The sequence below is a fragment of the Lynx rufus genome, unplaced genomic scaffold (genome assembly GCF_022079265.1).
Source record: "Lynx rufus isolate CCGP_SWC_20201006 ecotype Redwood Valley unplaced genomic scaffold, mLynRuf1.p SCAF_3, whole genome shotgun sequence".
Taxonomy (NCBI): domain Eukaryota; kingdom Metazoa; phylum Chordata; class Mammalia; order Carnivora; family Felidae; genus Lynx; species Lynx rufus.
In genome coordinates this window covers 54,057,245-54,071,498 of record NW_025814845.1, presented here as the reverse complement: position 1 = coordinate 54,071,498, position 14,254 = coordinate 54,057,245, and the positions used below count along the sequence as shown (strand labels likewise).

Genomic DNA, 14,254 nt, shown 5'->3' with positions numbered 1-14,254 from the left:
GAAAGTCTCTTACCATAAACACTACTGTTTCCACAAAGCCAACAGCTCCTATGATGCCATTTCCCTTTCCCTCCAAAGTCCTCTAAAGACTAGGGGAGGAGCTCCAGCAGTGGGGGTTGTGGTTAATGGCCACGAAGTTGAGTTCTGTAGCCTCCTAGTAAGCCTTGGAGGAAGTGTCTGATTCTCTTTAGAATTTAGGGTACTTAGCCATTCTTTTTTTGTCAGGTGTGGGTCCTAGTAGCCAATGCTGGGGCAAAGGAAAAATAACTTTATGGCTGAGGCTATTGTAGTAGTCTAGGATAGAGGATAAAGACTTGGACCAGGGTGGTAGAGAAAATGGAGAGAATCAGATAAATTTGGGATATATTCTTGAAATAAAACCAACAGGACATGGTGATAAATTGAATGTGGAGGAGATGAAAAGAAAGGAATCAAAGAAGAGAATTGTGCCTTGAATAACCAGGTTGGTTTACTGAGCTAAGGAAGACCAGAGACAGAAAAAGATTGGAATGGAAGTGTGAAGGCTTGATTATCAAGAGTACTGTTTTGCCTGGTTAAATTTTGGATACCTGTTAGACAGACAAATGGAGATATCAAATAGAAAGTTGGATGTAGGAGTTTGGAGCTCAACAGGGAAGCTAAAGTCTAGGATTGTACATTTGAAAGTCACAACATGTCCTGTAGTCAAAGCCATGGGATCAGGTAAGACTAATTAAGGCAAGGATGACAGAAAAGAGAAGACTGAGGATCAAACCTCATTATTCACAGGAAAATTGAGCCAGAGACTGAGAAGGAATCACCAATGAGATAGTAACATGACAAGGAGAGCGTCTTCTCTGTGTCCCAAGAGAATAAAGTCTTCGTCATGATTTGAATATCCCAAATATAATAAGCCGTGTTCAGAGGAAGTGAAGCATCGACCTATTTCAGATGGTTTTTAAACAAATGCTGAACTCATACTGTCTGCTGTATAGGAAATTGAAACAAACCTTGAGTAGGAGTAAAGAAGGTGAGACTAAATTACCTTAAGCTGTCTTTCATCCAGATGAGTCTGTCACTGAACCTCTTACTATAAAAAATCTTTTATATGAATGTAGAAAAAGAAACTATTTGTGGTGAAGAATTTACAATGTATGGCTAAGCTCCCAGTAGCTTAACTCACTTGCATGGAAAGTGTTCTACTATTCACATTTTACATATTTTTTGTTGGGAAGAACATAACTAAAACTGGAGATGAAATGGTTTGAAAATTAAACCAAGACCTGTTATTTACCTATAATTGGTTAGTGCTAAAAAGATTATGAAACAATTCACCTATAGCGCACACTTGTAAAAATAAATAGAAGCTTCAGCTAAGTTGTTTTCAATGTAAGCCTATGTGTTTAAAAAAATTACCTCTATTAACCTCTTGCTCTTCTATAAGTAGATAAGTAGATAATACTTCTAGTTATCACCCTTCCTCCCCCCTCCCCCTGCTGGTGCTTCTAGTCTACCAATTTTCAAACTTTATTGTACATTAGAATTAACTGGAAGCCTTTTTAAAAATAAGTATTCCAAGGTTACGTCTCCAGTAATTCTAATTGGGTGTGGCCAGGAAATCCATATTTTAACTAGTACTCCAGATGTTTTTAGGGAAGATAATCCTTGGACCACAGTTGGCAAAACACTGGTCCTGATCCTATATTGCAGGTATAGGTAACTGTCTTCTGGTGGCAAAAGTGACACTTGGGTCACCACCTCTTATTTTTACTGAAGTAATTTCTTTTATTTTTATTTTTTAAAAATAGTATGTCCTGCAAAAGTCAAATGACTTCACTCATATGAGGACTTTAAGAGACAACACGGATGAACATAAGGGAAGGGAAACAAAAGTAATATAAAAACAGGGAGGGGACAAAACAGAAGAGACTCATAAATATGGAGAACAAACTGAGGGTTGCTGGAGGGGTTGTGGGAGGGGGATGGGCTAAATGGGTAAGGGGCACTAAGGAATCTAATCCTGAAATCATTGTTGCCCTATATGCTAACTAATTTGGATGTAAATTTAAAAAAATAAAAAATAAAACAAGTTAAAAAATATTATGTCATGTACTTGTTTATTTATTTATTTAATAATATTATTTTTTTTTTTAATTTACATCCAAGTTAGTTAGCATATAGTGCAACAATGATTTCGGGAGTAGATTCCTTAATGCCCCTTACCCATTTAGCCCATCCCCCCTCCACAACCCCTCCAGCAACCCTCTGTTTGTTCTCCATATTTGAGAGTCTCTTATGTTTTGTCCCTCTCCCTGTTTTTGTTATTTTTGCTTCCCTTCTCTTGTGTTCATCTGTTCTGTGTCTTAAATACCTCATATGAGTGAAGTCATATGATATTTGTCTTTCTCTGACTGACTAATTTTGCTTAGCATAATACCCTCTAGTTCCATCCATGTAGTTGCAAATGGCTAGATTTCATTCTTTTGATTGCTGAGTAATACTCCATTGTATATATATATACCACCTCTTCTTTATCCATTTATCCATCGATGGACATTTGGGCTCTTTCCATACTTTGGCTGTTGTTGACAGTGCTGCTATAAACCTTGGGGTGCATGTGCCCCTTCAACACAGCATACCTGTATCCCTTGGATAAATACCTAGTAGTGCAATTGCTGGGTCGTAGGGTAGTTCTATTTTTAATTTTTTTGAGGAACCTCCATACTGTTTTCCAGAGTGGCTGCACCAGTTTGCATTCCCATCTGTTCTTGCCAACATCTGTTGTTGCTTGAGTTGTTAATGTTAGCCATTCTGACAGGTGTGAGGTGGTATCTCATTGTGGTTTTGATTTGTATTTCCCTGATGATGAATGATGTTGAGCATTTTTTTCATGTGTTGGTTGGCCATCTGGATGTCTTCTTTGGAGAAGTGTCTATTCATGTCTTTTGCCCATTTCTTCACTGGATTCTTTGTTTTTTGGGTGTTGAGTTTGATAAGTTCTTTATAGATTTCGGGTACTAACCTTTTATCTGATATGCCATTTGCAAATATCTTCTCCCATTCTGTCAGTTGCCTTTTAGTTTTGCTGATTGTTTCCTTCACTGTACAGAGCTTTTTATTTTGATGAGGTCCCAATAGTTCATTTTTGCTTTTATTTCCCTTGCCTCCAGAGACTTGTTGAGTAAGAAGTTGCTGCAGCCAAGGCCAAAGAGGTTTTTGCCTGCTTTCTCTGCGAGGATTTTGATGGCTTCCTGTCTTACATTTAGGTCTTTCATCCATTTTGAGTTTATTTTTGTGTATGGTGTAAGACAGTGGTCCAGTTCATTCTTCTGCATGTCACTGTCCAGTTCTCCCAGCACCACTTGCTGAAGAGACTGTCTTTATTCCATTGGATATTCTTTCTGGTTTGTCAAAGATTAGTTGGCCATACGTTTGTGGGTCCATTTCTGGGTTCTCTATTCTGTTCATTCCATTGATCTGAGTGTCTGTTTTGTGCCAGGATTAATTTCTTTTAGATGCATAGTTTACATAATAGAAATACAAAATTGTAAGATTGAAAGAAGAGAAACACCATATATAGAACTTTTCTTTAGCTTAGTGATTATGAATCAAATAATATTTGCTTTTATAAAAAAATAAGCTTTGGAGGAAACATTTTGTCCCCAGGGACTTATCCAGCTTGCTTTGGGGAGGCAGTCTAGCCTTGAGTTTATTTTCAAGGACATAATGACTAAAGAAAACAGTATGCAGCTAACTTCCAATTACTCTCTTTGGGAATGAATGAATAAATCAGTTATTTAGAAACTACAGTTAAAGATGAGGAGGTCTTAAGTGGTTGATGCTTGTTTTGACATCCTGATCATACATTAAAATAATGTGCTTTCAGATTTTTTTTCAAATAGATACAATTGTTCATGTGACTCCAATATGTTTTTCTTAACCCTAAATATCTTTCTAAGTCCTATGATAGCAGAAATTAAAATGAGAGTTAAGTTGACAGTATAGTAATATTGTATGTTCTAGGGCCCAGCACCATGTTCTTGTTAGACTCAGTACATGACTGAAGGAGTGCAATTCTGTGCTAGCCATTAATAGTTCTCATCCTGCTGTCTTCTGCTGCTGGCTGTGAAATCTGCTTGCCTGCTGATGATCCTGAAGCATTTTTTAGTGCCTCTCAAAATTCTAAGAGATCCTTAAAAAATTAGAGAACTGAGAACCAAAAGTAACTTAGACTTGATGTTGAATATATATGTAACCAGCATGCTTGTGGAACCAACCCTGCCTAAGAGTCAGGAAATTCTAACGTGTTGGGGCAGAGGGTAGGGGGATGCCCTGTCCAAAAGCTCAGGCGTTTGTTTATTTGTTAGTTAGTTAGTTTGTTGACACTAATTAATGACCAAAACTTACAAGAAATACTGCACTGATTGAGTTTTCTGTTGAGGCATCTCAAATGAAAATCATTTCATGGATTTATAATTCTGAAAGCTGTTACTAGATGATCAAACACAAGGTCTGCCTTACGCTGTCAAATTAATGGCAACTGATACATGTAGTATCCATTTGTTTTGAATTCCAATTTCACGTTTGAGTTTATAAAATAACTGAAAGCAATCAGAATATGTATATATTACATATGTCATGTATAATATGTATATTTAAATCTGATAGCTTGGTTAATTAAGGGCTAGGAGAAAAAGTTGACATAAGATATAATTGGGACCTTGAAAGACTTTAATTTCTTCTCCTTCTCTTCCCTTCATTTACTGTTCTAGGCATAACAAATATCACATATTTGATTTGAAAACAATATTGTGTAGGGACTAAAGTTAGGAATCCCTACTTAAACATTCTTAATGTACTCTTGACTTGAAATCATTATGAATCATCTGGTTTAACTTTATAGAACAAATGTGAAATAAAGAGTAATTGCATCAGAGTAGGTCTTTGGAGGGGCTACTTTGGAAGAAAATACAGAAATCTGAGACATACACTTCTGTCTAGTGCTGCATTTAAATTTCAGATTCCAACCGCAGTTGTGATTGTTTTTAGTTTGTTAGCTGCCTAGGGTGTTATTTTAAGAAAGCAGAAGCACCATCATTTGCACACTCCTTATACTTCACACACCTTAACCCTGACTTTTTAGCTTCAGTTTTTCTAAAGAAGTGAAGCCAAGATGAAGAACCATTTGCTTTTCTGGGGAGTCCTAGCCATTTTTGTTAAGGCTGTTCTTGTGACAGGTATGTGGTATTTTGAAAATTAGCCCAGATAAAAGGAAAAATACAAGACAGATCTGCTCTTCAGTTTTAAACATTTGTGTTTGTGCTTCAGTTAGCTAGCTGTCTGGCTACTTTTTTCTAACATGCCTTAACCTTCATATGGGCAGTGATCTTTCTGCAGATGAGACTCATTGTAATTTTTTTTATTCTTTTTTTTCTCTTATTTGTTTGCCTACTATAACTTAGAGAATAAGAAAATATATATATCTGGATAAGTGCTGACAGCTATACTTATATAAATTTTCATATTGAATCTTGAAAATCAGTAATCCTCTCCTTGAGTACCTTAAGAGAATATTCTGGAGACATGATATAATCATTACTGTAATTATAATAATTACAATATAGAATGCTTGGGATTTTACTTACCCAGGGAGATTGATATTGCTTCTAACAACTTTCCTGAATCTGAGCCTACAGATTTCTTATGACACTTTAACAATGTTTAATATTATACAGGTTGCCTATAACTTGATGGCATAACTGTGGTTGTTTTGTTTATTAACCTTTCAAACTGCTGTAGAAAATGGAATACACCCTGACCATAGATGTAATAATGTTCATGTAGAAGGGCAAAGTTAGAAATGATATAATTTGGCCTGTTTCTAACACTTACTGAGCTTATTTCTCTCATTTCAGAACAGGGTATGTTGTAATTAAGAAGTCGTTTTAAATATATTTTTTGCTAATTTAGCATTAGAAATAATGAATTTCTAATAATATTTAAACATAAAGATAGTAGAATTAAAAATGTGCAGTATATGGACCTCTAATATATAAATAAACATTTATGAACATGTTTATATATCTATAAACATATATATGAAATACATATAGATACATTTGTAAAAGATCTGTCATTTCTTAAGTACATACTATTTTTCAGGCATTATGTTAGCTGCTTTACATATACTATTCCATTTAATTCTCACAGTAATCACTTGAGATAGGTACTATTAATATTTCTAACACATGGTTGAGTCCATTGAGATTTAGAAAGGTGAAATAACTCAGCTACAATCACATGGCAAGCATGTGGTGGGTAGAACCCCGGCCATCTAACCCTACAGACCACACTCCTAACTTCTATCCTCTTTTGCCTATATAGGAGAATCACTTTTTAGTAAACTCATGTTTATATCTAGTATGTGTTGTTAAGCATATTTTCTTATTTTTTGAACTGAATTAAATTTAACAAATATTTATTGAGAACCTGCTATGTCTCAGGTGCTCTTGGAATAAAGTAAGGTACATTCTAGTACTAACAGGTTTATTAGGAGAAATGCTGTCTGTCAGTGAGAATATTAGGATCTTTTAAGCCTTGGTGCATTGACTGTATTTGTATATTCCCTGGAAGATGTATTAGGTTGCCTAATATTTTTGTATGATAACAGTAAGTAGTAATAAACAGGAATAGTTTTTTCCTAGGTTTCTGGTAAGAAAATTAATTATATGGGGCACCTGGGTGGCTGAGTCGGTTGAGCGTCTGACTTTGACTCGGGTCATGATCTTGTGGTTCCGGAGTTTGAGCCCGGCGTCGGGCTCTGTGATGACAGCTTAGAGCCTGGAGCCTGCTTCGGATTTTATGTCTCCCTCTCTCTCTGCTCTTACCCTGCTCATGCTCTGTCTTTCTCTCCTTCAAAAAGTAAATAAACAGTAAAAAAAATTGAAAAGAAAAGAAATTATATGCTATAAATAAAATAAAGACATTTTCTATTTAAGACTTAATAGACAAGTCACATACTTGACTCAATCGGTATTTTTGGTCAGGCGTTACATACTCATTTGTATTTTATTGAGAAAAACATTTAAGAGTCTTGAATATAGGAGTAGGGAAAAGACACCACTTAAGTCATCTTATTCTTTTCAAAATGTTAAGAAAAGTTTTATTATTATGTTGAATTGAATTCATAATGTTTCTTCTGCAATACTGTACAGACTTTGGGGCGCCTAGGTGGCTCAGTCGGTTAAGCATCCGACTTCGGCTCAGGTCACGATCTCATGGTCCGTGAGTTCGAGCCCCGCGTTGGGCTCTGTGCTGACAGCTCAGACCCTGGAGCCTGCTTCGGATTCTGTGTCTCCCTCTCTCTCTCTGCTCCTCCCCCGTTCATGCTCTGTCTCTCTCTGTCTCAAAAATAAATTAAAAAATTTAAAAAAAAAGATATTTAATACTGTACAGACTTTTATCAGAAGACATATTAAGAAGTTATGAATAATGCCATAATAATGCATTGTAAAGTACTTCCAACAATTTGAAGTACAAAACAATAGTCTTAAAATGTTTTTGTAATGACTGTTAATCATTAAGACTGAAATACTGCAATTAGGTCCTCTCTGTTCTGGGATACCTCTGAAATAATTAGACTTCCAATTAAAATTATATCTATCCTGATCAATTTTATTATAGTGGGTTATAAGATTTTTTTTTCTAAAGCACCCTACATTGAGTAAATAAAAGCTAAAATTTGTGAATTCTATCAAATTCAGTATTCTGGCTGGGAAATTATCCTATAGTTTTGCAAGATGTTACCACTGGGAGAAACTAGGTAAAATGTACATGGGTTCTCTCTTTGGTATTTATTATCACTGCCTGTGAATTTACAATGATCTAAAAATAAAAAAAAATTAATAAAACAAAACAAAAATATATCAAATATCATTATTATTGTTTAATTAGCCTATTAAATAAAGTTGTTATAATTCTTCAAATACTTGCTAACTGATACAAGTCCTGATTATAAAAATTTTGTTTGTTTATTCTTTACAACACTTACCAGACCTCTTTTTCCAATATTCAGATTAGACCATAAATGTTGATTGTCAGAGTTAAGGCTTTAATGGTCATCTATGCATCCATTCAAAAGCTTGTATCTTTAATATTTTCTAAACTGTTTTTGCAAATTTATAGCACTTTACATCTATATATACCATATCTTTTAAAACAATTCCTATCAGAAATATTAACATATATAGCACTTATTATTTTATTTGAATGAATCATTATGCCATGATAACCTGATTGTTATTATGAAAAAGAAGATAGGGAAATTATAGTAAAGAATATTTAAAAGTCTCACCAAGTAAGGTTATCTTGGAGAAAACGTGCCTGTTTTTAACTCTAATGCAATATAAGGAGTAAAAAAAGTTTAAATGGGCGTTCAGGAAGGATGTGACACTTCAAACTGGAACTATAAAGGCTGAAGTTATTTTTTGTTCACTTCTGAATAATTACTTTGGTCTGAGAGAAATATCATCTAGATTTTTTGTTTTCTCTATCATTTTGTCATTTGGCACCGATTTTTACAAGGCTGCATTATTCAGAGAGCTGTGCCTCTATTAAAAGTATTAGACAAAAATCAGAAATACTTCAGCCAGGTTCCCATAGACTGGTCCAAGAGAAAAAGAAAAAAATTTGTTTGGAGTGCATTTGGATTTCCTTCTTGATGCTGTAAGATTCCACTTAGCATTTTAGATTAGGAAAGAGAACAAATGGAGAAAGCTGAAACTGATCAACCACAAAACTTAGTTTTTCTACAGGGAAAAAGATAAATTACCTCAGTAAAAGTCCATAAACAGACCTTTCCCCCCCTTTCTTCTTAATAATGTTTTATCTTCAAGCCCAAGATGAAGATGAAAGGACTGTTCTCGTTGACAACAAATGTAAGTGTGTCCGGATTACTTCCAGGATCATCCCTTCTGCTGAAGGTCCTAATGAAGACATTGTGGAGAGAAACATCAGAATTATGTACGTGGCATTTAAAAATTTTTTATTTCTGCATGTTGTAAGCAGAGATACTTTCAGATATTAACCACTGTTTGAATGTAATATCTGTCTATACCCCCTTTTTGATGTGCAGTACTTAGAAGAACTTACTTCTAAACTGTAAAAAAAGGTTAATTATCTATGTACATATATAGACATGCAGACTTTATGTGAGAGTTAAAAATGCTAATGGACAAAAGCACCTAGAACAGTGTTTGACCCACAGTAGACCCTCATACATGTTTATTACTTATCTTTCTCATTAGTTAAAGTCTTTCCTGATATTACTAGAGCCTTATACTCTAATAAGGAATAGATTCATTCATTCATTCATTCATTCATTCATTCATTCAGGAAACATTTATTGACTGCTACTAAATGCCAGTGAGGATTGGAGCTGGGGATACAACAGTTTATATAAAACACAGCCCATGCCATCAAATAATCTACAGTCTGGTAGGAAACTTTAAGCAGTTTAAAAGGCAATCACAGTATTGTAAATGCTATGACAGGAATAAGCATAAGATATTTCAGAAGCACTAAGGAGGGGCACCCAGTCCAGTCCTGGAGGGTGAAGGGAAAATGGTGGTGGGAGTCGGGTGTTTGGAGTTAGTAGGTGGAAGTGGCTGTTAGCTGAGTGAGAGTTAATTGGGTAAATGTGTGTGTGGAGTGACAGGGTTGGTAGGTGAGGCAGATCATTCCAGGGAAAGGAAATGGTTGCTGTAAGGAATCGTATGAGATCATCATGTAACATGCTTACCATAATCCCAGGCGCACTGTAAATACTTAGTAAATGTCAGAACTGTTAACTGCTTTTGTTATTGTTAAGACTTGGAGATGAGAAAAGCCTAGTAAATATGTGGAATTGCAAGCAGCTGCTTACAGTTGGCATGTAAAGAGGGTGGCATGGTGAGAGATGGGGCTGGAGAGGGGGAAGCATATCATGAAGTGCCTTCTGTGCCATCATAAGGGTACTCTGTTATTTGTGTGAAGACACTATAGGCTTTAGGCAGAGAAGAAGATTAGGCTAGTGTTTTAGAGGCCATTTTGGCGATAATGTGGCTAATATATTGCTACGATCTAGGAAAGAGACGGCGGTGTCCTGAACTGTGCACAGATTGCAAAGGATCAGAGTCAGTTGAACTGGTAGATGGATTAGATATGGGTCATTACAGAGAGGGAGGACTTAGAGACGGTGTCTAAGGTTTTGGCTTGACATATATGTAGATGGCATTGCTAAATCCATCGTCACGTTTTCCTTTGTGTCCTTTGGTAGGGAGGGGTGCACATGAGGAGGAATGATGACATAGATGAAAAAATTGTAAGCATTAATGAAATCACCTCAACTAGTTGAGAAGGGCTACCTAATTTTTCACGGAACATCACCAAATCTAGGGATCTTGAGTCCAGTTACAGCTTTGCTACTTAGTAGTTGTGTGAACTTGGGTAGATCATAGAGCTCTCCAGTTGATACTTTCTGCAGTCCTAAAATATGGATAATAATATCTGTCCATTTATTCCACAAATATTGAGCACATTCTACATGCCACACATCTAGAAAGGCATTGAGAAAGCATAAATGTTTTTGCCACAAAGAACTTACATCATCTACTACAGCAACCACTCTGTAGACAAGCAACTATGAAATGGCCTTTGCCATAATAAAGATACATGAACTTCATACATGAATGTCAGTGAGACAACAGAGGAAGGAGTTTGTTCAGGGGTGAGAATGATCATCGTAAAGAGGGTAAAACTTGAGCTGATTTTTAGAGGAAAAGCAGGGATTTGCCAACTAAGTGAAGATCATCGACAGAGGAGCTTCTGGGAGATTTATTTTGAATGGGAAATGTTTAAAATATGCAAATTACGGTGAAATCTGAGCAATAGTATTACTGTAGAGTGCTTGTAGAGTGTTATAGAGTACAAATGTACTAAACTGCTGATGAGACAGTAAGTACTGTGCCAGCAATATACCTATTACCAAAAATAGCAATATTTGCTAGTTTCATTATTTTGATCTCTTTTGTTTCTTTTTTTAGTGTTCCTCTGAGCAACAGGGAGAATATCTCTGATCCCACCTCACCACTGAGAACCAACTTTGTGTACCATTTGTCCGATGTGTAAGAGATTTTCTCCTTCATACTAATATAGATATGGAAGTTCATAACTTTTATTTAAACTTGTTAGTAAGAATGTTTCTGAATATATGAGGAATAAACATTTACCAATATAATTTGAGCTTTGAATACATTAATTCCTGTGTTCATTATGAGATATCATACATTTATAAAACTTTATCACAGATAAAAGTTAGCTATACATTTATTCTTATTTATTTATTTATTTTTTAATGTTTTGTTTTATTATTGAGAGACAGAGAGAGACAGAGCATGAGCATGGGAGTGGCAGAGACAGGGGGAGACACAATCTGAAGCAGGCTCCAGGCTCTGAGCCCTCAGCACAGAGCCCTACGCGGTGTTTGAACTTGCAAACCGGGAGATCACGACCTGACGTCGGAAGACTAACCCACCGAGCCACCCAGGCGCCCCAGCTATAAATTTATTCTAAATAAGAAATTATTGCCATTAGTACAGGAAGGGCCAATTTGTCTTAATAGCTAGATAATTGGATTTCAGACATATTAACATGTAGGTGTTACTTTGGAAACTATGGAATCCAACATCAGACAATTTCTTTTCCTTAAAAATATTCTTCCTGGGGCGCCTTGGGTGGCTCAGTTGGATAAGCGTCCGATTTCGGCTCAGGTCATGATCTCACCGTTCATGGGTTTGAGCCCCGCATCGGGCTCTGTGCTGACAGCTCAGAGCCTGGATCCTGCTTCTGATTCTGTGTATCTCCCCCTCTCTCTCTGCCCGTCTCCCACTCATACTCTGTCTCTCTCTCAAAAATAAATAAATGTTAAAAAAAATTAAAAAAAAAAATTCTTCCTTCCCAGGGCATCTGGGTGGCTCAGTTGGTTAAGCATCTGAATCTTCCTTTTGGCTCAGGCCATGGTCTTGCAATTCATGAGATCGAGGCTTGCATCAGGCTCTACGCTGACAGCCTGGAGTCTGCTTGGGATTCTCTTTCCCTCTCTCACTGTTCTTTCCCCACGTGCATGCACAAGCTTTCTGTCTCTCAAAATAAATACACTTAAAAAATATTTCTTTCTTCTTTGTCACTGTAAATAACCTGTTTAATTCTCCTTTACGGTTAGGAACAAACCTAACAGACTAGAAGGTGAGGTACAGTATAGACAAAACCATGATATTGTCATATCATTAATTTATATTGTTTACTTTCAACGAATTTTTGTATATTAAAGGCTGAAAAATCCTGTTAACTATTCTGTATTGTAGAGCAGCTGAGGTCTGAAAGGAGCTACCTTTTGTTTGTGGTCAAGTCAGAGCTGCAAGAGCCAGCTGATTGTGGATAGAAACGAATAGTCACTCAGGTTCTGATACAACATCTGGTGGATATTGTCTAATACGTATTTTTATTTTTCAGCTGTAAAAAATGTGATCCTGTGGAAGTAGAGCTGGATAATCAAATAGTTATGGCCAGCCAAAGCAACATCTGTGATGAAGAGAGTGAGGTCTGCTACACTTATGACAGAAACAAGTGCTACACAAATCGGGTCCCATTTACCTATGGTGGTGTGACCAGGATGGTGGAAACAGCCTTGACCCCGGATTCCTGCTACCCTGACTAACTGAAGTCACTGCTGACTGCATAGCTCCTTATCTTAAAAGGCTCTTCATTTCGATGCAGAAAGTTAATATATTTACCACCAGTGAATTGAAACAATGATTTTTTTTTCTTCATGTAAAACTAACCCCCCCAATTGAAATAGTAACATTATTATTTTTATTGAAATGACTTTTCAACTGTATGTTCTTAACTCTAAGTAGTGAAGTCTCTCATTATCCTTGCCTGAAGGGGTAGATGCCCTTAAGAATATAATTCCTAGCATTTAAAAAGAAACAAGGGGAGAAAATAAAATTCAAAAGAGTAAAAATCAGAAGACAATTAAATTTCAACTTTCTTTTCTTTTCTTTTTTTTTTTTTTTTTGGCATTGCCTTGGAGAGCCAGAGCTTTTGCACCTTACATACTGTTCTCTTTTTAAAAAGTGTCACTGTGCAGAGAAAATTTATATGTAAACATAGGTCAATTGTATGTCTTCACTAGAAAAATAATAATTGGAAAACGTGTTTCCAAAATATTTGTAAAAATAATTTAAAATGGGATCTCCATTTATGAGACTGATGAGCTGAATGTGACATCATTAAATGCGTATTTGAAAAATATATTTTGACATAGCACAGATTCGTTGGCAGATGACACAGACTTTTGTTTGATAATCAGGGTAGTGTAGGAAATTTCCATTGGAAATCATGTATGTTGTAACTGACTCTGATGAAATATGTATTCCAAAATATGTATTCTCTAGCACAGTTTGAATAATTAAATAGATTCATAAGCATATACCTGTGTGAAATAATTTATTGACAAAAATTGTGGAAACTTTGTTGTATGTAAGTTAAAATATAACTTATTACTGATGACAGTGTGTAAGTACGATATAATTATGCATTAATCACTGAATTCATACCTGTACATATTTGAAGTAGCTTCGTCATTTAAACCTAGAATTAAATTAAAAGGCAAGGTCCTTCTTGACAGTGTTTATCGTGGCACATAAACTTCTTATGACAGAAAGCCAAGGCCAGTTGACATACATATCCCAGGGTTCTGTGGAAAGTAAATGCTGACTTTGGATTTGAAATAATGGGAGGCTGCTTAGTAAAAGTTTCCTGAAGAGGCATTGTTCTGTTTTCTCTCTCTCTCTCTTTTTTTAAAGTTTATTTACTTTGACAGAGAGAGCGAGAGCATGTGCGCATGAGTGAGCGAGTGGGGGAGGGGCAGAGTGAGAGGGAGACACAGAATCCCAAGCAGGCTCTGCATTGTCAGCACAGATGCAGGACTCAAACTCGTGAACCATGAGATCATGACCTGAATGGAAACCAAGAGTCAGACGCTTAACCGACTGAACCACCCAGGCAGGCGTCTCTTTTTTTAAATGGTAACAGTAATTTTTAATAACTTCCACTGTGTTCGTACTGATTATTCAGTGTTTTTTTTGTTTTTTTTGTTTTGTTTTGCTTTTTTTGGATAGGGCTGGGATACTCTAGGGATCAGTAGGGATCGTAGTTTTGATGTGTTAAAGATACA

At 36.0% G+C, this 14,254-nt stretch overlaps 1 protein-coding gene across 1 annotated transcript; it reads left to right on the top strand.

Moving 5' to 3' along the window:
- Positions 1-5,074: 5,074 nt before the first annotated feature.
- On the top strand, positions 5,075-13,507 carry JCHAIN (joining chain of multimeric IgA and IgM). The gene is made up of 4 exons (XM_047091600.1): positions 5,075-5,216; positions 8,874-9,000; positions 11,061-11,141; positions 12,529-13,507. Exons 1-4 carry the CDS (start codon positions 5,153-5,155, stop codon positions 12,731-12,733), a joined length of 477 nt encoding a protein of 158 aa, XP_046947556.1. The 5' UTR covers positions 5,075-5,152; the 3' UTR covers positions 12,734-13,507.
- Positions 13,508-14,254: the final 747 nt, after the last annotated feature.